Genomic DNA, 22,620 nt, shown 5'->3' with positions numbered 1-22,620 from the left:
TGATGCGGCATCCTCGATCGCTGAGGAGTTCATGGCTTCCATGACGGCCATGGACCTGACTCAATTAATTGATGGCCCTACTCACATTGGGGGTGGCACCCTAGACTTCGTTTTTATCTCTGGCCAGTGGTTGAATGATCTGATTTTAAATGATTTACGTATTGAGCCTTTGTCATGGTCAGATCATTTTCTCCTTCGTCTGGACTTTCAGACCGCTACCCACTGCCGCAGGGAGACGGAACCAATACATTGGTTCCGTCCCAGGCGCCTGATGGACCCTGAGAGGTTCCTGATGGAGCTTGGGCCGTTTCCCGAGAACCTGGCCCACGGCACGACTGAAGAACTAGGAACAGGCCGCGGCTGGAGCTTTGGACCGTGTCGTGCCTTTGCGGCCTCTGACCCGGCATCGATCTCAACCAGCTCCTTGGTTCTCCGAGGAGCTGAGGGAGATGAAACGCCGGAGAAGACGCCTAGAGAGTGCCTGGAGATCCAGCCATTCTGAGGCTGACCGGACACTAGTTAGGTCCTATAGCAGGACCTACCTAGTGGCACTGAGGGATGCGAAACGTTCCTACGTTTCCTCCCTCATTGCGTCGGCAGATAACCGCCCGGCTGCCCTGTTTCGGGTGACCGTTCCCTCCTTCAACAGGAGGGGCGGGAGGACCCCCTACAAGGGTGTGCCGAGGAGTTTAACGGTTATCTATACGATAAAATCGTTCAGCTTCAGGATGGATTGGATCAAAATTGGTTAGATCCAGACGAGAGTTCCGAGACCCGTCTTGTTGAGGTGGTTTGGGATGATTTTGACCCTGTGACTCCCGAGGACATGGACAGGTTGCTGGGAAGACTGAATGCCACCACATGTTTACTGGACCCGTGCCCCTCCTGGTTGGTGCTGGCCACACAGGAGGTGACACGAGGCTGGCTCCAGGGGATTATTAATGCTTCTCTGCGGGAGGGGATCTTTCCCGCTGCCTTGAAAGAGGCGGTGGTGAGACCTCTCCTCAAGAAGCCTTCCCTGGACCCGGCTGTTTTAGGAAATTATCGTCCGGTCTCCAACCTTCGCTTCACGACGAAGGTTGTAGAGAGTGTGGTGGCACATCAGCTACCCCAGTACCTGGATGAAACCGTCTATCTAGACCCGTTCCAGTCCGGCTTCCGGCCCGGATACAGTACAGAGACGGCTTTGGTCGTGTTGGTGGATGATCTCTGGAGGGCCAGGGATAAGGGTTACTCCTCTGCCCTGGTCCTATTAGACCTCTCAGCGGCTTTTGATACCATCGACCATGGTATCTTGCTGCGCCGATTAGAGGGGTTGGGAGTGGGAGGCACCGTTTATCGGTGGGTCTCCTCCTACCTCTCTGACCGGACGCAGACGGTGTTGACAGGGGGGCAGAGATCGACTCCGAGGCGCCTCATGTGTGGGGTGCCTCAGGGATCGATTCTCTCGCCTCTCCTGTTCAACATCTACATGAAGCCACTGGGTGAGATCATCAGTGGTTTTGGGGTGAGCTACCAACTGTACGCTGATGACACACAGCTGTACTTTTCCACCCCAGGCCACCCCAATGAAGCTGTTGAAGTACTGTCCCGGTGTCTGGAGGCCGTACGGGTCTGGATGGGGAGGAACAGGCTCAAACTTAATCCCTCCAAGACGGAGTGGCTGTGGATGCCGGCACCCCGGTACAGTCAGCTGCAGCCGCGGCTGTCTGTTGGGGGCGAGTCATTGGCCCCAATGGAGAGGGTGCGCAACTTGGGCATGCTCCTGGATGGGCGGCTGTCTTTCGAAGACCATTTGACAGCCGTCTCCAGGAGAGCTTTCTATCAGGTTCGCCTGATCCGCCAGTTGCGCCCCTTCCTGGACCGGGATGCCCTATGCACAGTCACTCATGCTCTCGTTACCTCTCGTCTGGACTATTGCAATGCTCTCTACATGGGGCTCCCCTTGAAGAGCACCCGGAGACTCCAGCTAGTCCAGAATGCGGCTGCGCGGGTTATTGAGGGAGCCGTTCGGAGCTCCCATGTAACACCTATCCTGCGCAGACTGCACTGGCTGCCTGTTGTCTTCCGGGTGCGCTTCAAGGTGTTAGTTACTACCTTTAAAGCGCTCCATGGCTTAGGACCGGGATACCTACGGGACCGTCTACTGCCAACGTCTATCCCCCACCGACCGGTGCGCCCCCACAGAGAGGGGCCCCTCAGGGTGCCGCCAGCCAAGCAATGTCGGCTGGCGGCCCCCAGGGGGAGGGCCTTCTCTGTGGGGGCTCCTACCCTATGGAACGAGCTTCCCCCTGGACTCAGACAAATACCTGACCTTAGGACCTTCCGCCGCGAACTCAAAACCTACTTATTTCATCTTGCTGGACTCGCTTAAATTTTATATTATTAAATTGATTTATGGGTTTTTAAATTTTTTAGTAAATTTTAGTGGGAATATTTTTATCTATAAGTAGCCAAATTAAATAGGTTTTTTAAGGGTTGTTTTTAGTTTTGTACTGTTGTTTTCTTTCTGTATTTTACTTGTGGCTGTACACCGCCCTGAGTCCTTTGGGAGAAGGGCGGTCTATAAATAAAAATATTATTATTATTATTATCAATTTGGAGAAGACTCTGGGGCTGAGGAGAGACCAAACGGAAGGGCACATTATTGATAGTGATGACCTTTGTGGCAGAAGCGGAGGAACATCCTGTGGGCTGGAAGGATCAGGATGTGGAGGTACGCCTCCGTCAAGTCCACTGACGTGAGGAAGTCACCCTCCCTGATGCTCTGCAAGATGGTCTGGAGAGACTGCATCTTGAACCGTCTGTAAATAATATGGCGGTTCAGAGCCTTGAGATTGAGAATTGCTCTCCATCCCCCCGAAGACTTTGGAACGACAAACAGGGGGGAATAAAACCCCTGTTCGTATTGTTCCCGTGGAACCGGATGTATGGCCTCAATAGTGAGAAAGTGTTTTATGGCCCATTCCACGAGAAGCCATTTCATCAGGTCATGAGATAGAGGACACCGGATGAAGTGGCTCGGAGGGGTGGAGAGAAATTCCAGGGAGAGGCCTGACCTGACCATCTCCCTGACCCAAGCATCCATGTGGTAATCTCCTATTGGCTGGTGAAGAGAGCCAACCTGCCCCCAATGGGAGGATCAGAGGTGCAGTCAACGTGAGTGGCAGAATGGGCGACCACTCCCACCCCAAAAGGGCCATTTGGAGTCTGTCCCTGATCTCCCTGATCTCCCTGTATGTCCTGTTGCCTACGCACTCTGGGTGAAAAGGGTCTCTGAGACCTTTGTGGCATGAAGCCAGAGACTGAACACCGAAAGGGCCGAAAATAAGGCCCCTGTCTAGCATCCAAGTGTCGGGACACGTTGGGCAGGATTTTGTGCTTATCCCTTGATTTTACTAATAAGGGGTCTAGGGCAGCTCCAAATAGCGTGCCCCCCGAATACGGGGCGGACGCAAGATGCCATTTGTTCTTGGTGTCTGCTTGCCAACATCACAGCCAAAGCAGGCAATGCGATGAAACTGTGGACCCAATAGATTTGGCCGAAAACCTGGAAGCATTCAGGGTGGCGTCTGCTGAATATTCCAGGGCCGCAACAATTTTGTTTAAGTCCTGTTGGGACCTGATGTCAGAGGCAGTTAAGCACTCTTGCATTTGCTTCAATCACATGAGGGCAGCCCTATTGAAAAAAGAGCTGATGAAGCAGCTCGTATGGCCCAGGCGGCAGACTGATGGGCGTTCACTAAGGATTGATCCACCCTCTTGTCCTCTGGATGTAGGGTCTCCTCTGGAGGACCCATCACTACAGGGGGAGCCAATAGGGCCACCAATGGGGGATCTACGGTGGGCACCTGTAGGAGCTTGGTAAAGCTCATATCCAGATTATAGAGGTGGCGGTCCATAGTGTTGGGGTTAGGACCTGAAATGGGAGTTGACCATTATCTGCTCACTACATCTGCAAATAACATGGGAGCGGGTACCTCCTCAGCCTCAACTGCAGGTTCATAAAATAAAGGCAGGGATGAGTCAGTCTCAGCCAAGGTGGGGTCAGAGGAGGGATGGCCCACTCCCAGCCGGGTAGTGGACTTGGCCTTATGTAATAAGGATCTGAACAATTGGGGTCGAAAAAGGCCCACAAAGGACAGTTGGTCTGGGACCAGATTTTAGTCCTCCAAGAAATCCGGGTCCTTAAAATTATCCTCCCTAGAGACTGAACTCTGAGTAGGTGAAAACTCTTGGTAGTCCACTACCTGATTAGTGACCTGTTCATTTTCCAACTCCTGGCTGGCCTGGGAGCCTGCATAATTGGAGACCCAGGACTGGGTTCTCATTTGCATACTGGCAGTAATGCTACGCTGAACTGCTTCAGCAATGAGGTCAGCCATGCCTTCTGGAAATTGGGGTGTGCCACTTGAGTCTTGGAGGAGGCCAGAGGCTGTGGGCGTGCATGTGGCCGTGGTGGAATGGCCTGTGGGCCGGTCTGCCTGTGGTCCCAAGGGAACTGCTACATCTGGATTGGCTAGAGGATGAAATGACAGATCACTGGTGCTCTGAAGGTGGGGAATGTCAATTGACCCATCTGGGGATAAGGAGGCCATGGATGCCTGTCCAGAGGCCTGTAAGAAAGGCTCGGCCATAGGGGCCACTAGCCAGAGGCTAGTTGACTCTGGACCTTCCTGTTAGTTTCCTTAATAGCCCATTCTATGGCCTTTCCATCGCCTTCTGGCATTGCAAAGCTTCTTTTTCAGAATTCTTAGAAGCCTGTTTGGAAAGCTTGGCGGAGGGGGGGCTGCGTGGCCATGCCCCTGATGGGGGCCCTGGCAGCTGAAGGGCCTGGTATAGTCTGGAGACTACTGCATTCAGAAGGTTGTGCTTGCTGGGCCCGTTTGCTAGGCCGGGTAGGTGGAACGGTGGCCATTTTAACTGCAGCACTTTGAATAGGTCTCTAATCTGCACATGTCCGAAGCCTGTGCAAGGTAACGTCCCTGTACCCTACTGGAGACTGGAAAGCTTCCAGAGGCAAATAAGGGGAATATTGGATAAAAACCTCCTCTTCCAATGTCCCTTGGTCTCAGCTGAGACTGTGCAATGGACCACATGGCTGGAATCCAGCCGGAGGTGGTTGAAGTAATTGGGGCAATCTTACTGGACTCCTGTAGCTCCCAATGCCGGAATGAGGAATTGGAGCGCAAGATGTTGTGGCGCTCTGCGCTATGGCGTGGAGGTGGCTATGGCACTGAGGTGGCTGGTTCCTCCGTTCTCTGTTCCGGAATAGATGATTGGGACAAGGCCCAGGCCTGCGTTCGCATGAACGTCGCCGCGAAGCAGCCTTCAGCGGGCTCCAGCGATTGTTGTTCACATTGGCAGAAGAGGAAACTGATCGAAAAATGTTTCCTCCTCAACCGGCAGACTGATGCAGTCCTCAGTGGTGTCGGGCTGGAGTGCCCTTCTCGCTGGAGGGGGAGAGCTCAACCAACAGCTGGGAGCCTCTACCCTGATGACATTTGCCACAAAGAATAGTAGCAGGATCGGGCTGAAATGTCTCAGTAAATTAGCCAAAGAAGATCGTAGCTCAAAGGGTAAAACAGCAGCTCAGAAAAAAGCATCTGTCCCAATCAGACCGAGTCTGAAAGATGGGAAGCAACAGGAGGAAGAGGTGCTTAATAGCTTGCAAACTTGATCCCATATCAGACGGAGTTATACCCATGTCTGGTTGCCAGTCCCAACCTGCTGGACAATAGGATAAGCTACTAATCTTCCTGTGACATCTAGTGAAGGTGAAAATGGTATCTCCTAAGAACTTTTGATTTTAGGCAATTCTGTGATACGGCAACAGGTGAATGTTTGAAACTTACTTTGTTAAGGACAGAAAATGTTTTGCAGGGTTTATAATAAAAGTTCAAAAGCTGTTGTGGCCCGAAGCAATCTCAAAACAGAACCACAGATAATGGTTTCAAAGGAAGAGTTTTTTATTCCTATTGTCTACTGCCTCTAAAGTCATTGTGTAACAGCACCCAAAGGGAGAATGCAAAGAAAAGACCCAATTCTTTTCATTCTAATTTTTGTTTCCATGTTCAAAAAAGATACAGGAAGATAAAATGGCAAAAAGCATTAAGACTGCCAGAAAGCTTTATTGCCTGCCATGAAAAACACCCTTCAATATCCACCACAGTAAGTTTTGCTATTATGGGCCATTTTATCCAGGATCTCTCATATTGTCTAAAACAACACAGAAAATATACCTCTTTCCCCTGAAATTTACTCCAGAATCAGATTGCCTTTACAATTTCTTAAAATGAACATTGTTTTAATTTAAATAAACTTCTACTTTACAGTATTGGTTTATGACATACAGCTAATCTTTCACTTACAATAATTCATTTAGTGACAGTTCAAAGTCGCAACAGCTCTGAAAAAAGTGGCTTATGACCACTTTTCAAACTTGCAACTATTGTAGCATCCCCATGGTCACATGATTAAAATTTGGGCACTTGACAACTGGCTTTTTTTTTTATTATTTGCATTTATATCCCGCCCTTCTCCGAAGACTCAGGGCAGCTTACATTGTGTAAGGCAATAGTCTCATCCTATTTGTATATTTATATACAAAGTCAACTTGCCCCCCCAACAATCTGGGTCCTCATTTTACCTACCTTATAAAGGATGGAAGGCTGAGTCAACCTTGGGCCTGGTGGGACTAGAACCTGCAGTAATTGCAAGCAGCTGTGTTAATAACAGACTGTCTTAGCAGTCTCAGCCACCAGAGGCCCTTGCATTTATAAAAGTTGCAGTGTCCTGGGGTCATGTAATTATCATTTGTAACCTTCCCAGCTGGCTTCTGAAAAGCAAAGTCAACAGGGAAACCAGATTTGCTTAACAACCGCATGATTCACTTAACAACTGCAGTGATTTGCTTAACAACGATGGCAAAGACTCATAAAATGGGGTGCAACTAACCTGACAACTGTAAGTCAGAAGACAACCTATATTGCTGCCGTATCTATTTTTCTCACTAAAGATTGCTTTTAATTGTTCCCTTTTGTGTCACATCCTCAACTCCCAAAAAAAAGAATGATAAAAACTTAAGAGAACTGACATACAAGTTTCAAATGCTTGAATAAAGTAACAGTATGATTTGCAAGCAAACATTTGCCTATTCTGTTATAGGCAATATGACATCAAAAAAATATTTTAAAAAAAATGATAGCTAATGTCCTGGGATACTTTAGCTATTCCCTTCTGTCATGTCAATAGTGGCATCCTTTTGTCCCTAATGTTTACTCCAATTTCCTTTGAGTTCTCTTTTAACTCAAACCATTCTATCTTCAACTTAGTTCCTTTTCTACTTTCCTCAGAATAAAAGGTGACATTGTAGAATTGTCAAAATGATGTTACGGAAAAAATATAAAAAAGGATGGGATCATCTTAAACTATAAAGCAGTAAAGATATAAAAACAGACGCAGAGACATATTTATTTATAGTCAGTCACTAGGAACACAGAGATGGTATCTCATATCCCGTTCAGGGAAGGCAAGCAATAGCATGTTTTTTTCACATCAGCCTCCTGGAAATAGATGCAACATGATGCCTGCAGAGCAATCAGGTTAATTATAAATATTGCCAATCTATTATTCAGTCCTTCTTGGTCAAGCAGATTAGCACTCTAAAAAATTATGTTGACATCTGTGGCCCTACCATGCCCTGAGTACATAGAATGTAATGACAAAAATGTTGACATCCCCAATCTATTTCTGGTCTTCAATATGTTTGGCATTTGGAAACCATGTTATTAGTTATTAGTTTCATAAACATGGCTGTCATGTTGGGTGTTCCTAGTCATATATCGTCCATTTACCAGAAGATAAAACTGATGAAGTTATTCCTATGAACAGAACTTATTTTTGCCTTTTTTTAAATGGACAGCTGATTATTACTATCCAGGTGAAATAGTGGATAGTAGCCATGCACCATTTTAATTTGTAAAAATTCTCTAATTCTTGCTGGAAAATTCTTGGATGAGAATCCACACATTTTAAACATGCCATGATTAAGAAATACTAAGCTGTTTGTAGGGCAGAGTTATCCATAGCAATATGAAATAAAATAAATAGCTACCAGTACATTATTATGCTGTTGACTAGTGGTTTGCTTTGTGAATTGTTAGCTGCCTCACTTGTATGCTGTTCACTATCCTGGCAATTACATGTTTTCAGTACAAAGTCAAGAGATTTGCATTATTAAAACATCTAGCTTCTCAAGTGAACTTTAAATTCTAACTGCCAATTTATAGATTTGTTTTCTTTTCAATGAGGGTACATTGAACAACTATTACATCTCTCCTCAGTTTACATACTGAAAATCTAAACGTATGGTTTAATTGTTTGCTTGTAACTCCTAAATTATTTTGATCCTAGCTAGATGTTACACTTGAATTCAAGAAAGGAGGCTTACCTGGGGATGAGGTTGCATTCCATTCAAATCAGAGGTAAGGAAGCAGGAAGGCTAACTCGTTCTTGAGTTTTCCAAACTAGCTTTTCTTCTATAAACCATCTATTTCCTCCCTGACAGTCATTCTTCTCAAAGAAAAGATATTACTTAGTTATACTTTTCAAAATGCTCTTTCAGTGGTAGCCATAAATTTAACTGAATATATTAGCTCCATTTTCTTGTTCTACTTCTTTGGTATTTCAGGAACTTACTTAGTATCCACTCAGAAGCCGAAGAATTACAATTGGGGAGGGGAGAGGGTGCTCTAATTTTTGGATAACATAAGATAATTTTACTCATTTCAATATTTACATCTTCCAATCTCAATATTTACATCTTCCAATTATTCCAGTCTGAATAATGATGGAGGAAAAAAATGTGAAATCAAGCAGACTAGTTTTAAATAACCTAATCTTCCCATGAAAACTAGTCAATGTACTTATGGAGACAAGAATTTAAATTATATTTAATTCATGAGCATTAAAGTAACTGTAGTGTTGGGCAACTTTCCATCCATCAAATAAAGTGCTTTAAATCATACCAGAGTGGCATTTCAGTTTGCTAATGGACCACACTGCACTCATGGCATACAAATAACATGATTATCTTCATCCTACCCAGCAATCTGCAGGTGCAGCTGTATTGTTTTATTTGTGACAAAGTGCTGGCAGTTTAATTAAAATGTTCACTGTTATGTAAATGCTGCAACATATAAATTTCCGATTTAAACACAAAATTGGGATCTTAGATGTGGCTATGTTTTAATATGCAATATCAGTTACAACACACTCCAAAAATGACACAATAAGATTAATATTATACTCCAGGGCAAAAGAAAATAAGCTTTGTGCAAAATAATAATCAAGCACTGGCCAGTTATCTCAGAAAAAGAACTACTTCATATATTAACTGTTTTGCACTGAATTGGGTTTGTTTGCCATTATTGTTTTCTATCATCATGATGCAACGTAGAGAACAAAAAGTTAGTATTGGCTTGAGCAGATATTCCCTTTTGGTGCCCTCCTGAGGTATAAGATTGCTATTGTCCTTATTAATAGATCTGCTTAGGCAGTTAAAAAAGATCCTGTAAAGTATACAGACTGAATCACTTCTTTCTAATCTTTAAGCAAGTTGAATTGTTTGCAGGACTTATGCTCTTCTTGGCTGCCTCTGTACAGCATATATGTATGCGTCTATATGGAGGGATTTGCATAGCAAATGTGCTAAGGATGATGGGATATATATACTGAAACCTAGCTGGATGGCTTAGCTAGTTAGAATAAACTGCTCTACAATATTAGGATCATAAGACCTCAATTTGTGTCTCAATTCCATCAGGACATTTAGGGAGTGATGAGAAGCAGTTTCTCTTTCTTTCAGAGAGAATGATCTACATAAATATGATTTCTGTAATAGAGTTGTCAAAGTCTGGAATGCTCTACCTGATCCAGTTGTCTCAGCTGCAAATTTTCATAGTTTCAGTCACAAATTGACTTCTGTGGACCTTACTTCATACGAAAATGGTCAGTAAAGGGGGGATGCATAAGTGCACTAACGTGCCTATCACCCATCACTGTATTTTTCTTTTATTCTTGTTCTTGTTTGACAAAATCTTTATATATGTGTGTGTATATTTGTCATGCAGTGACATCTGCAGAGACTATAAATAGGAGGCGGACTTCCTGGTTTTTGTCTTGGACAAAGTAATGAGTTGGCGAGCTAATGAATTGCGAGCTAACTGTTTCAATGGATATATATATATATATATATATATATATCAATTGTTTTCTGAGGTTTTCACGAAACTTGGCAGGCCCTGGGTAGACGTGGCCAGGACATGTATCTATGTAAATAAAAGGAAAAAGGAAGGCCTCTTTAACGCTTTAACGCTTTAACGCTTTTGGGAGTATTGGGGGAAGGGAAACAGAACAGGAATGCTCTACCTGATCCAGTTGTCTCAGCTGCAAATTTTCATAGTTTCAGTCACAAATTGACTTCTGTGGACCTTACTTCATACGAAAATGGTCAGTAAAGGGGGGGTGCATAAGTGCACTAACGTGCCTATCACCCATCACTGTATTTTTCTTTTATTCTTGTTCTTGTTTGACAAAATCTTTATATATGTGTGTGTGTATATTTGTTTTCTGAGGTTTTTGCGGGTGTTTGTATGTAGGTCTTTGGTTATTCGGGTTTTCTCCTCCAATCCATACATGCAGCAGACTGACACCCACTACGAAGATGTAGCACGACCACGAACACGAAGCCAAACAGCAGCAGTGCAGCTCACCAGCTCAAATCCCCCTGCAGCACAGATTAGACTGAGCACAACCAAGCCCCCACCAACACAGGACACACCCCCAGCCAATCAGAGCACAGAAAAACCCCCATCCAATCAGAGCACAGCCAAGCTCCCACCCAATCAGTTCAAACCCCCACTAGCAGTTAAAAGGAAGAAACAGCTGCGATCACACATTGCTCCCAGAAGCACGAAGCTGAAGCCTGAAGATGACGAATGAGACTTCGTCGAAACGTCGCCAAGACACTTCCAATTTTACACGGGAGAAAACCCGAACAACCAAAGACCTATATACAAACACCCGTGAAAACCTCAGAAAACAAATATATATATATATATACACACATACATACATATATACATATATATACATATATATATATATATATATATATATATATATATATATATATATATATACATATATATACATATATATATATATATATCAATTGTTTTCTGGGGGAGGGGGAAGTGGGATAAAAAAATAAGTCAACGTAACAAATTTGGTTGTAGGAGTTAGTGGGGCGATCATCCATTTCTTTGGGCCAATGCAGTGTGGCTAAGAATCTAAAAAAGATGATGAAGAGCAAAATAGAACACTGTGTATTCTGCAGGACTACTAGGATAAACAATAGAAGCCGGGAAAGCAAGTATGGTGTAGTGTTAAACTGCAAACTAGGAGTAAAAAGGCTCAGATCCTAGTTAACTCTTAACCACCAAAACTCATTGGATGACTCCGGGTCAACCAAGCTCTCTCCCGAGGGAGTTGTAAGGAAAACTAGAAAGGAGTGTGGCTGCTTTGAGCTTCTGGATGAAAGGAGCAAAAAAAAAGGTCGCACAAGCATGTGTGGTCATATGTCATAACAGTTATAAAACAGGTCAGTCATGTGACCAACCTGATTCTATGATCTTTTTTATGGCAGTAATTAAGCAAATGCCGCAGTTGTTAAGAAAGCACCACAACCATTACAGAATGGTTCTTCGTTATGGATGCAGTTTTGCTGAAAAGCAGAAGCAAGCATAAAATACAGTAACTTTGGGTCTGTGGGATGCTGCAAATGACTAAATGTGGCCATATTGTTAGGCGCCTGAAGTTCGGTCACAGACCATCAATCTGGATTTTAAGTCCCATTTTTCAGACTTTGAATGGTCATTAAGCAACCAGTCATAAGCAAACAGTCATCTACTTGTATTTTCTTTGATGGAGTGTATCAATTTTTGTAATCAAAAAGTCTCTAATTAATAATATTTACATTTCTAATTAAAAGCTGAAGTTCTTTGGCTCAGTATAATTTTCAAACTCAGCATAAGCAGCCAGAAATAAGCAAGGATGCATTCAGTGGAGCTTAACCCTAAATAATTTTGCATAGGATTATAGTCCTGGGCCACTGACTATTTTGTGAGGTTGTATCAATACTGTTGTTATTGTAATCTTTCTATATATGCGTTATTATGTGTGCGTTTCTCTGATTTTCCTATCAACTTTCTGGGCAGTTTAGGACTAAAACTTAGAACTACATTAATAGTTTAGCCTTGTCTCATCCATAAAGGACTACCATGAAAAGACTAATTGTTCAGATTGAAAAGCCACAGCAGAAAGCATGCCACCTCTTCTCCTTGAATCATGAGGCCTCTGACGTTTTGACAAACTAAGAGGACTAGGTTTTTGGTTCAAAAACCTCTTCAAAACTGTAGTGCCAGCCTGCCCAAGCACTATCAACGGATTCTCATTGTGCAATATTGATTAGACTAATTGAGAGTTGGACGACATGACTTCTAAGATCCCTTCCAACATTATGATTCTTGGATTACAGAGCTGCTTTGGACTATGGCCTCTTCCTGACTTTGACCCTGCACTTGATGCAGAGAAGTGAAGAGAGATGAAGGAGCTTGGTCTGTTCATCTTTGAGAGGAACAACTGAGGAGGAATGTGGCAGTACTCTTGAAGTACTCAAAATAATATTGTAAGATGTGTGACTGTCTCTGCTGCCTCAAAGTGCAAGACATGAAATAATGGTTTTTCAGTTATGGCAGAGTAGGTTTTCATTGAACATTAAGAGCACTTTCTAAAAGTAAGAACAATTTGATATGAGATCAATCACTGGAGAGCACTGGCGATTTCTCCCCTCTGGATGTGTTAATATGAAGTCCTGAGAGCCACCTACAAGGGATAATTGGATTCTTACACTAAGGAGGGATTTGATTTGATGGTAGCTCCTTTCAACTCTGTATTTCTATTGGCCATTCCCCATGGTTACACTAATAGAATAGAATAGAATAGAATAGAATAGAATAGAATAGAATAGAATAGAATAGAATAGAATAGAATAGAATTTTTTATTGGCCAAGTGTGATTGGACACACAAGGAATTTGTCTTGGTGCATATGCTCTCAGTGTACATAAAAGAAAAGATACGTTCATCAAGGTACAACATTTACAACACAATGATTAATGATTAACATTAATGATTAATTAATGAGCTTTCCCCTTCATTCTTTTTTTTAAAAATAATTTTTATTAAACATTTTTCAGAAAACAAAAAAGAATCTTTAAACAATAGTTTCTTTCCAACAATTTCACAACGGTTAAACATTTCTTACTTGTCCATTTTTTCTCCCTTATTTCAATGTATCCTTTATGCATACAAGTCTAATACTAATTTATTTACAGATATACATATAAATAACAGTGCGCCCAATTTCATTTCTACAAATTACATTTTTTCTGTTTCCTTTTATTTGTTGTTACATTTCTACTCCTATATCTTCCTTATATGATCTTTCCTTGCCTTTTATCTCTCTTCTCTAGCCATTCGTACCATTTCTCCCACACTATATAATATTCTGTTTCCTCTTTTTCTTGTATCTCCTTTGTAAATTTATCCATTTCTGCACATTCCAAGACTTTTCTAATCAAATTACCATTCTTAAATTGGGCTATAGCAACATTCAACCTCACCTCTCACATCTTTCACAGAGGAGGCTGCACAGTGTGGATGCCCTTCCCAAGCTTCATAAGGGGTAGTTTCAGGACAGGCATCATCTATCAATTGGAATACCAGCAATCAATTGTTCTCCTGAATATATGGTAGGGCAATTGGGGGTTCAAGTTTTAACTGTTATTATTTATCTTTAGTGTCTGATTATTGTTCTGTTTCTTCTGACCAGGACTATTGATCTTCCTGGAAATAGTTTTGTCAGAATGCTAGAAGACTGATACATTTCTATCAAACAACCCCCATTCCCCAAAGCCTTCTTAAGAGATTGGGAGAGCTGAGTTGAAATTCAAAGTAAATTCAAAGTCAGAGGGCTTTCAGCACTGTTAGAACTTACTTTCCTTTTACCCTCCTCTTCTTTAATCTTCTTATTGTTCCTATCACCCATCTCCTCCCACTTATGACTGTATGACTGTACCTTATTGCTTAAATCCTTACGATTTATATTGATTGTGTTCTAATATGATATGATTGCTTATTTGTATCCTATGACTATCATTAAGTGTTGTACCATATGATTCTTGACGAATGTATGTTTTATTTTATGTACACTGAGATCATGTACACTGAGATTATGTACACTGATGAACTATGGACGGAGGTTCGCAACATTGTACAAGAGGTAGCAAATAAAACCATTCCAAAGAAAAAGAAATCCATGAAAGCAAAATGGCTGTCTGAGGAAACTCTGCAAATAGCTGAGGAAAGAAGGGAAGCGAAAGGCAAGGGAGAAAGAGAAAGATACACCCAGTTGAATGCAGAATTCCAGAGAATAGCTAGAAGAGATAAGAATGCATTCTTAAATGAACAGTGCAAAGAAATAGAAGAAAACAATAGAATAGGGAGGACAGAGATCTATTCAAGAAAATTGGAGATATGAAGGGAACGTTTCATGTAAAGATGGGCATGATAAAGGACCAAAATGGCAAGGACCTAACAGAGGAAGAAGAGATTAAGAAGAGGTGGCAAAATTACACAGAAGAACTATACAATAAGCTTAACATCCCTGATAACCACGATGGGGTGGATAGTAACCTTGAGCCAGACATCCTAGAATGTGAAGTCAAATGGGCCTTAGGAAATCTGAGCAACAACAAAGCTAGTGGAGGAGACAGTATTCCAGCTGAGCTATTCAAAATCTTAAAAGACAACGCAGTAAAAGTGCTACACCCAATTTGCCAGCAAATTTGGAAAACTCAACAATGGCCACAGGATTGGAAAAGGTCAGTCTACATTCTAATTCCAAAGAAAGGCAATGCCAAAGAATGTTCAAACTATTGCACCATTGCACTCATTTCACATGCTAGTAAGGTTATGCTTAAAATCCTACAAGCTAGGCTCCAGCAGTATGTGGATCGAAAACTACCAGAAGTACAGGCAGGATTTCAAATAGGCAGAGGAACTAGAGATCAAATTGCCAACATACGCTGGATCATGGAGAAAGCTAAGGAATTCCAGAAAAACATCTACTTCTGCTTCATTGACTATGCTAAAGCCTTTGATTGTGTGGATCACAACAAATTGTGGCAAGTTCTTAAAGAGATGGGATTACCAGACCATCTTATTTGTCTCTTGAGAAACCTGTATGCGGGTCAAGAAGCCACAGTGAGAACTGGACATGGAACCACTGATTGGTTCAAAATTGGGAAAGGAGTCCGGCAAGGCTGTATACTATCACCCTGCCTATTTAATTTATATGCAGAACACATCATGAGAAAGGCAGGGCTAGATGAATCAAAAATTGGAATTAAGATTGCCGGAAGAAATATCAACAACCTCAGATATGCAGATGATACCACTCTAATGGCAGAAAGCGAAGAGGAACTAAAGAGTCTCTTGATGCGGGTAAAGGAGGAGACTGCAAAAGTTGGCTTGAAATTCAACATTAAGAAAACTAAAATCATGGCATCCGGCCCTCTCAATTCCTGGCAGATAGATGGTGAAGAAATGGAAGTAGTGACAGAAGTAAATGAGTCTGCCGCCAATGGGAAGGGAGGAAGGAGAGTTATCTGTTTTTACGAAATCCCTTGCCCCTGCAATCCCTGAAAGGTTTCTTGGGGGGGAATTTGGAATTGGATCTGACCTGGCCTTCCTGGGTGAAATTTCCTCTGGATTGAAAAGGCCTGTGAGCTCTAGACTGATAGAAGCTTGAGTCCGATTGATGAAAGGACTGCTGATGTGGATATGATGCAGCTCGAGCTTTTGTGCGTCTTGAAAGGGAAGGAAGAATCTTCTGTTTGTCGCGGGTTCCAATGAGAATAGGATCCAAGGAAGCACCAAACAATTTATCACCTGAGAAGGGGGAAGAAGCTAATCTTCATTTGTTTCTGTTGTCCGCTTGCCAATTCCTGAGCCACAATAATCTGCGGGAAGCGGTGAAGGAACCCACCGCTTTAGAGGCAAATCTGGTGGCATTGAGCATAGCATCAGCGGAATACTCCAGGGCAGCGATAATTTTGTTAAGGTCCTGGTGAGACCATGTATCGGTAGAAGGAGTCCTCGCTTGTAATTGTTTGAGCCAAATAATGGTAGCCTTGTTGAAGAATGAAGCAGAAGTTGCTGCTTTGACTGACCAAGCTGCTGCTTGGTGCCCCTTCACTAAAACTTTTTCCGCTCGTTTGTCCTCAGGACGGAGAGATTCCTCCGGAGGACCTGTGAGATGAGTGGATGATGACAGAGCAACTATAGGAGCATCCACTATGGGAACCTGAAGAAGATTAGACATCTCTGGTGCCATGTTGTAAAGACGTTTGTCAATATTGTTTGGATATGGGACTACCCATTGACGCTGCACCACCTCAGTAAACAGTTTGGGTGCAGGAACCATATCATTGGAAGTGGCTGGTTCCGAGAACAGTGAACCTGAGGGACCTTCCCCTGCTGGATTGCAGTTCTTAGAAGAGGAGACATCTCCTAAGCTGGTAGAAACCTGTGCTTTGTATAGGAGAGATTTAAAGAGCTGAGGCTTAAACAGGCCTACAAAAGATGGCTGGTCCGAATCCAGGCCCTCATCCTCTGATAAAGCGTCATCTGGTGGAATTCCTTCATCAAATAAGGACTCATGGTCCAACTGGTCTGGAGAATGGGGTCCCCCCTGTTCTGAGACAGAAAGGTCTGGTCTGTGGAAACTTTGGTGTGTCTGAACACCAGCAGAAGAAGGAACAGACATTTGGGGAAGGCATTGAGCCAGATTAGACTTAATAGCCTCTCCAATAAGAATTCCAAATGTAGGGGGTAATTGCAGATTGGATAAATCCCCTAAATTGGGATGGGCTGACTGAGGATTTGGATTGGTGCTTGTTCTAGTATCTTGAGTAGGGGTGGATACTACAGGTTGCAAAGCGGATTGATGAGTCAAATCGTGGAAGAGAGATACAGGATCAATGGGAGGAGCTGAGCCCAAATGGTTGGGAGACCAATTGGGAGGATTTTTTGAAGTAGATGGTTGTGCTTGAGGGGAAACCACATCTTGGGCCCTATGGGTGGATGAAGGAGAAAGGCCAGGGTTTTCCTGAGCTTGATGCTATGCCTTAGAAACAACTTTTTCTAGAGCCTTGTGTCGTCTAGATTCTTCCCTGGTTGGAGCATGGGAAGGAAGTTTGGTTCCTTTGTCCTTTTTGGGGGCTGGAGCTCCAGATGATCCCTCTAAGGAATCCTGAATATGGCGGCATTTGGAAGTAGCCTTTTTTGACTGAGGTTGTGCCTGGTCCACCATCTTGGAGAAAGGAGAAATGAGAAATTCTCCTAAGGCAATTAAACAATCTCAGTTGCAGGTGGATGGGAGAATAAAACGCCCAAATTATGTACAAATGTTAGGCTTGTCCCCTAATTAGAGTATATCATCCAGAATTGAGAAAAACAGAAGGTAGAGGAATCGATCCAGATAAGAAAGAGCCTCCCAAAATGGCGTCCAAGGTTTTCGCACCAAAATTAACCCCCTTCAGCAATTAAAGCTGCCTGAGAACGAGCTAGCCAAGTCAATGCCCAAATAAGCTTTTCGCCCCCCGCACCAACTGTGACTTACGGGCTTCAAAGGAATCCTCAGTCCTCGCTGATTCAAGCCACTTGGAAAAAACAAAAGGCGGCCGCGATGAAAAGATCGGAGAGATAAGCGCCGCTCAGCTGGCCAAACAGGCGCGCGCGCTTGCGAAATCTCTCCGCTGCTGCTGCTGCTAATGGGTTTTGAATTGCAGGGAGCTAAATCGCCCCCGGGCGCAGAACAAAGCCGCTGGGGAGATTGCAGCTCTCACTGGGGAGAAATGCTGCTAATTCGGAACTGCCAGCCAGCAGCCCGTTGCCTGTCCACGGGCTTCAGCGGATTAGACTAGGAAGTCATTCATGCTGGAAACGAAGTAAAAAGGTGAAACTGTGTATCCAAAGGAGAACAATCAATGGAAGTCCAGAAAGACACGTTCGTCGAGCTTGGGACCGAGTCAAAAACTGGAGCCCAGGAGGAAGAGGCGGGGCTTAAATAGTTTGCAGACACGGTCCTTCAAGCTTGACGGATAGGTCAAACCCATCATCCTGACTGCCGTTTCTCACCGGAGTGGAGAACAAGGTGGCTGGATGGAGTCACTGAAGCAGTAGGCATGAGTTTAAATGGACTCCAGAGGATGGTAGAGGACAGGAAGGCCTGGAGGAACGTTGTCCATGGGGTTGCGATGGGTCGGACACGACTTCGCAACTAACAACAACACTGAGAGCATATGCACCAAGACAAATTCCTTGTGTGTCCAATCACAGTTGGCCAGTAAAGAATTCTGTTCTGTTCTGTTCTATTCTGTTCTGTTCTATTAGCTTCTCCTGAAGCTAATGTCCTCTGAAAATTGTTTGTGGTCACGCAAAAAGCTCTTCCTTCTCCCATTTCCATTCCACATTGGTGTATGCACGACTATATCTCACCCACATCTATTTTGTGTACTCCACAGCAGACAAGGAATACCCACACGAACCAATTCCTGGGTGATAGATCTCCTGAACTCCCGAGAGTGTGATAGACCAGTGTAAACAGAAAAACAACAGTATCCAGTCTTTCTTGCAGCAAAAGCCAAACTGGCTACAGAGGTGCCCTACACAGGAGAAGAGGGCAAGCACTTCTACCAGAGGCTTGCCAGGCAAAATGGAAATGAGCAAACTGGTGTCCTACATTGTCCCCAAGGGGAAAATAATATCACTGTTTCAGCAGTGGGATGACAATGACACGAAGTTAATATCATGAGGACCTGTCCTCAAAAACACTTCGCAAAATGTCTTCCAAAATGCCTTGTGGTAAACGGCCTTATGAGTCAACACTGCTACCTTAGCCATCCACTTGTCCTTAACTATCACCTATCTATACTTCATCTGATACCAATTTGCTCTTCCAGGGATTCAATTATCTCTACTGGATCATTGAGAATCACATTCCTGCTTTAAGCATGACAAGTACTTGTTTCCAAATTACTGGGAAGATATTAAAGAAACAGAGATCGATTGTAGCTCTTTGAAAATTAAACACTTAAGTAATTAGGAGAGGAACAAAGATTCTCCTTACTTGACCAGGAACTTCATAAATTCCCCAAAGCATAGAAAAATTGGGCTGCTATACCTTCCATATAACACAGGTCATTAGTCAGCCTTTCCAACCAGGTATCTCCAGAGGTGTTGTACTTTCAAAATCACTTTTTATATAGTGCTAGGTTGGTGAAAACTGGCTTTAAAAAGCAGAGGGGTATGTATGTGTGTGATAAAGTTTTACAAACTTGTAATTTACCTATATAATTGCACCAAAGAAATCAGGCCAGATTTCTTCCAAGCCAGTTTTCAAAAAGTTTCTCTTAACCTGTATGAAAAAGTATTTTTTTTAGAAAAAAAATTATCCACAAACTTGTGACTAAAATATATCTAAATGAAATTAATCACTAATGAAATAAGCTCTGTGCTGATGGAGAATAATGAAGACAGGTGAATGAACTGTAATTAAGTTCTAATCTGAACAGCTGGTTTCATATTTTTCAAGTGAGAATGCACCCAGTTTGATTTCTGGTAACAAGCTGGTTTTTGCTGAAAGCAGTAGTGACACCTTTGTGAGAAATGCACGTTAATGATAAACAAGAAAAGGAGGATGGGGAGTCTTACAGTAAACTAATCATGATATTTATGTTGTGTGTATACATGCACGCCCATCCACACACAAACATACATACAGGTGTACCAATTAAATATTAAGTCCTCCAACATGTAGCAACACATTTTTGTAAAGGTTGGTCAAACCAACAAAAAAAATCTTTTAACATGCTTTTGAAAGCCAAAGCTTCAAGGACAACACTCTGTGGAATTTAAAAAGAGAACCTGCTATAAGAAGCACAAAATCTAATTTTCTTGCTTGTTCTCAACATCTAGGACAAAGGCTTTCCAAAGTTCTTTAAGAGTTTTACACCAATGAAACCTTATGATAGAGATAATGTGTGTGTTAATATCTTGCTTAACCACAACGTGGTTGAAGTGGAACAGGTACAGCCCAATGGGGTATCTGGTGTAAGCTACAATCTGCTTTACAGGCCCCAGATCCTCCAATCTTCCCCTTCTAGGTCCACTGTCTTCCAATCACCACACTTGATGCTGCTTTATCGTGGCTTTCTTGCCACTGATATACCGTACATCTTGATTCCTCTGCTTCTCTCATCTCTTCTCTGGTTGTAAGTCAAGGATTACATGTATTTAATTTATTCTTCATTCTTTATGTCTTTGTATTCAAGTATTGATATATTTTTCCTCTTTGTTACCTTGATATTTTATTCCCTACCCCCATTCTGCCTCATTTTCAGTATCACTGCATTTCTTGTTTTCTTTGTATAACTAACTTGACTCTGGTTCGTTTCTTTCTCCCATTACCCTCTATAAGCCTCTACCATAGCATTTTACAATATTAAGATGTGAGGGAGAGGAAGTCCAGCCAACTTAAGGTTGCCAAGATTGAAAAACACTGCTTATACCATTATGCAGAGCAGCCAGCAGTCTTGTGGTTTTCCCACAGAAAAGGAAGAGCTGACTGTAGACTGAACATCTTAACATCTTACCTTTAAACCAGAATCAGAACTTAAACATGTTGCAACTACAATGTATAAAACAGTTTTCACATAACAGAATGCTTATTCACATCAAAAACTCCCTGCTCATAAAAATACTTTAACAATAATTTAGCCTACAGAAGACAATGCTCCAAATAATTGTGGGTTTTTTTTAAATTAGCAGAACATTCCAGTTAGTAAGAAGATGGCATTCTGTTTCCAACCCCCAAATACTATTAGGTATAATATATATATTTATTAACTACATTTTAGTGCTGACTATTGACTATGGTGTAGGGTTTCCTGCCTGGGCAGGGGGTTGGACTAGAAGACCTCCAAGGTCCCTTCCAACTCTGTTATTATTATTACTTATGGGTATTAGTACCTGTTTCAATATCTGTTAAATGAAGCATAAAATCAAAGCCTCCACTCAGTGCATTTCTTCCACAGGGAGACCACTGAACAGCTCGGACAGCACCGGTATGGATAAAGTATGATTTCAAACAGCGTCCTTCATCCACAGCATCCCAAACCTGAAATATAATATATATACATAGATTTTATTAAAAAATATAAAATAACCAGTAGCTTATTTTAGAGTCAGCAAGAAGCAGTACTGATTTCTGCTGAACTATTTTCAATGAGTAACCAGAATGTCATCATAAAATAACATTTATTTATCTAATTTTTTTTTTAAAAAATTTAATACATGACAAAATGAGATAATTTGAACAAGACAACTAGTTTGGTGTGGTGGCTAAGGTCTAAAAGTAAGAACCAGGAGACTGTGAGTTCTAGTCCCATCTTAAATTCTGAAAAACCTTGCCAAGAAAAATGCAGACTTGCCCAGGCAGTCTCCATGAATCAGACATGACCTAAATAGAAGAAAAAAAGTCAAATGGTACTTCCAATTATGTTAAATATACTAATAATGCAGAATACTACAATGCACAGATCTTTTTAAATTAATAAATATTTGACCATACTCTGCATTAAGAAAGGTATATGAATTGTATTCAGCATATTCATTAAATCTATAAACATCTTCATTCCTTCTTTTCTAATCTGCTGCAACTGAGAGATTTTTTTAAACTGTTTCTAGCATTTTTAGGTTAAAAAATAATAGTCTAAAATGAGGACATCCACTTACATGTGTTGCTTAGAGAAAGTCTACTGTGCTGTAACGCAGTTGCAAAGCACTGAAATACTGAGTGCCCTTTATTTCAGTGAGTATGAAGAATACAATAATGTACTCTTTGAAGTTGACATCTAACTCTTTCTTATTTGCAGAACAAAATGCTTGAAAGAGTAGGGCATATTCCCATGAGGCCAATCTGCCATAAAAGACACATTTCTATAATGGCTTAACAGAAAAATCCAATGTCTTCCAAATGTATCGAACAATGTATCTCATAATCTCAGACATTTTGACTGGAGATGGCTCCACAAATTTGGAAGTAAGTTAGTTTGGCAAAGGCTGAAATGATTAATACAAGAAAACAAAGATAATTGTTTTAATAGCCAGGGAAAATTAGATAGATTTAATTTCCACAAAATTTGACTAGACATTAGGAATTACAACTTATAATTATACGTTTCAGGATAATCAAGATTTTTCGTTAATCAAAAGCTATCAGCTTTGTATTCATCATTTTAATAAGAAATGTATCTACAAAATTTATCAGAAAAGTAATATCCTGTTAAAAGGCTAGTACATAGGTCTCTTTATGAGACATTATATTGATTTTCTTTTTTGTACTAAGCATAATGCTAATAACCTGTGGCAAT

At 42.1% G+C, this 22,620-nt stretch overlaps 1 protein-coding gene across 1 annotated transcript in view; it reads right to left on the bottom strand.

Annotated features, from left to right (window-relative positions):
- WDR25 (WD repeat domain 25) overlaps nucleotides 1–22,620 on the bottom strand; it is a 97,656-nt gene that overhangs the window by 39,801 nt on the left and 35,235 nt on the right. Inside the window, exon 3 of the mRNA XM_058162709.1 lies at nucleotides 21,218–21,365. Within this exon, the coding sequence (XP_058018692.1) occupies nucleotides 21,218–21,365 (148 nt within the window). The remainder of the gene's footprint in view (nucleotides 1–21,217; nucleotides 21,366–22,620) is intronic.

The sequence above is a fragment of the Ahaetulla prasina genome, chromosome 1 (assembly GCF_028640845.1).
Source record: "Ahaetulla prasina isolate Xishuangbanna chromosome 1, ASM2864084v1, whole genome shotgun sequence".
Classification (NCBI taxonomy): Eukaryota; Metazoa; Chordata; class Lepidosauria; order Squamata; family Colubridae; genus Ahaetulla; species Ahaetulla prasina.
Note: the sequence above shows the minus strand (reverse complement) of the source record. Positions and strands in the feature narration are given on the sequence as shown.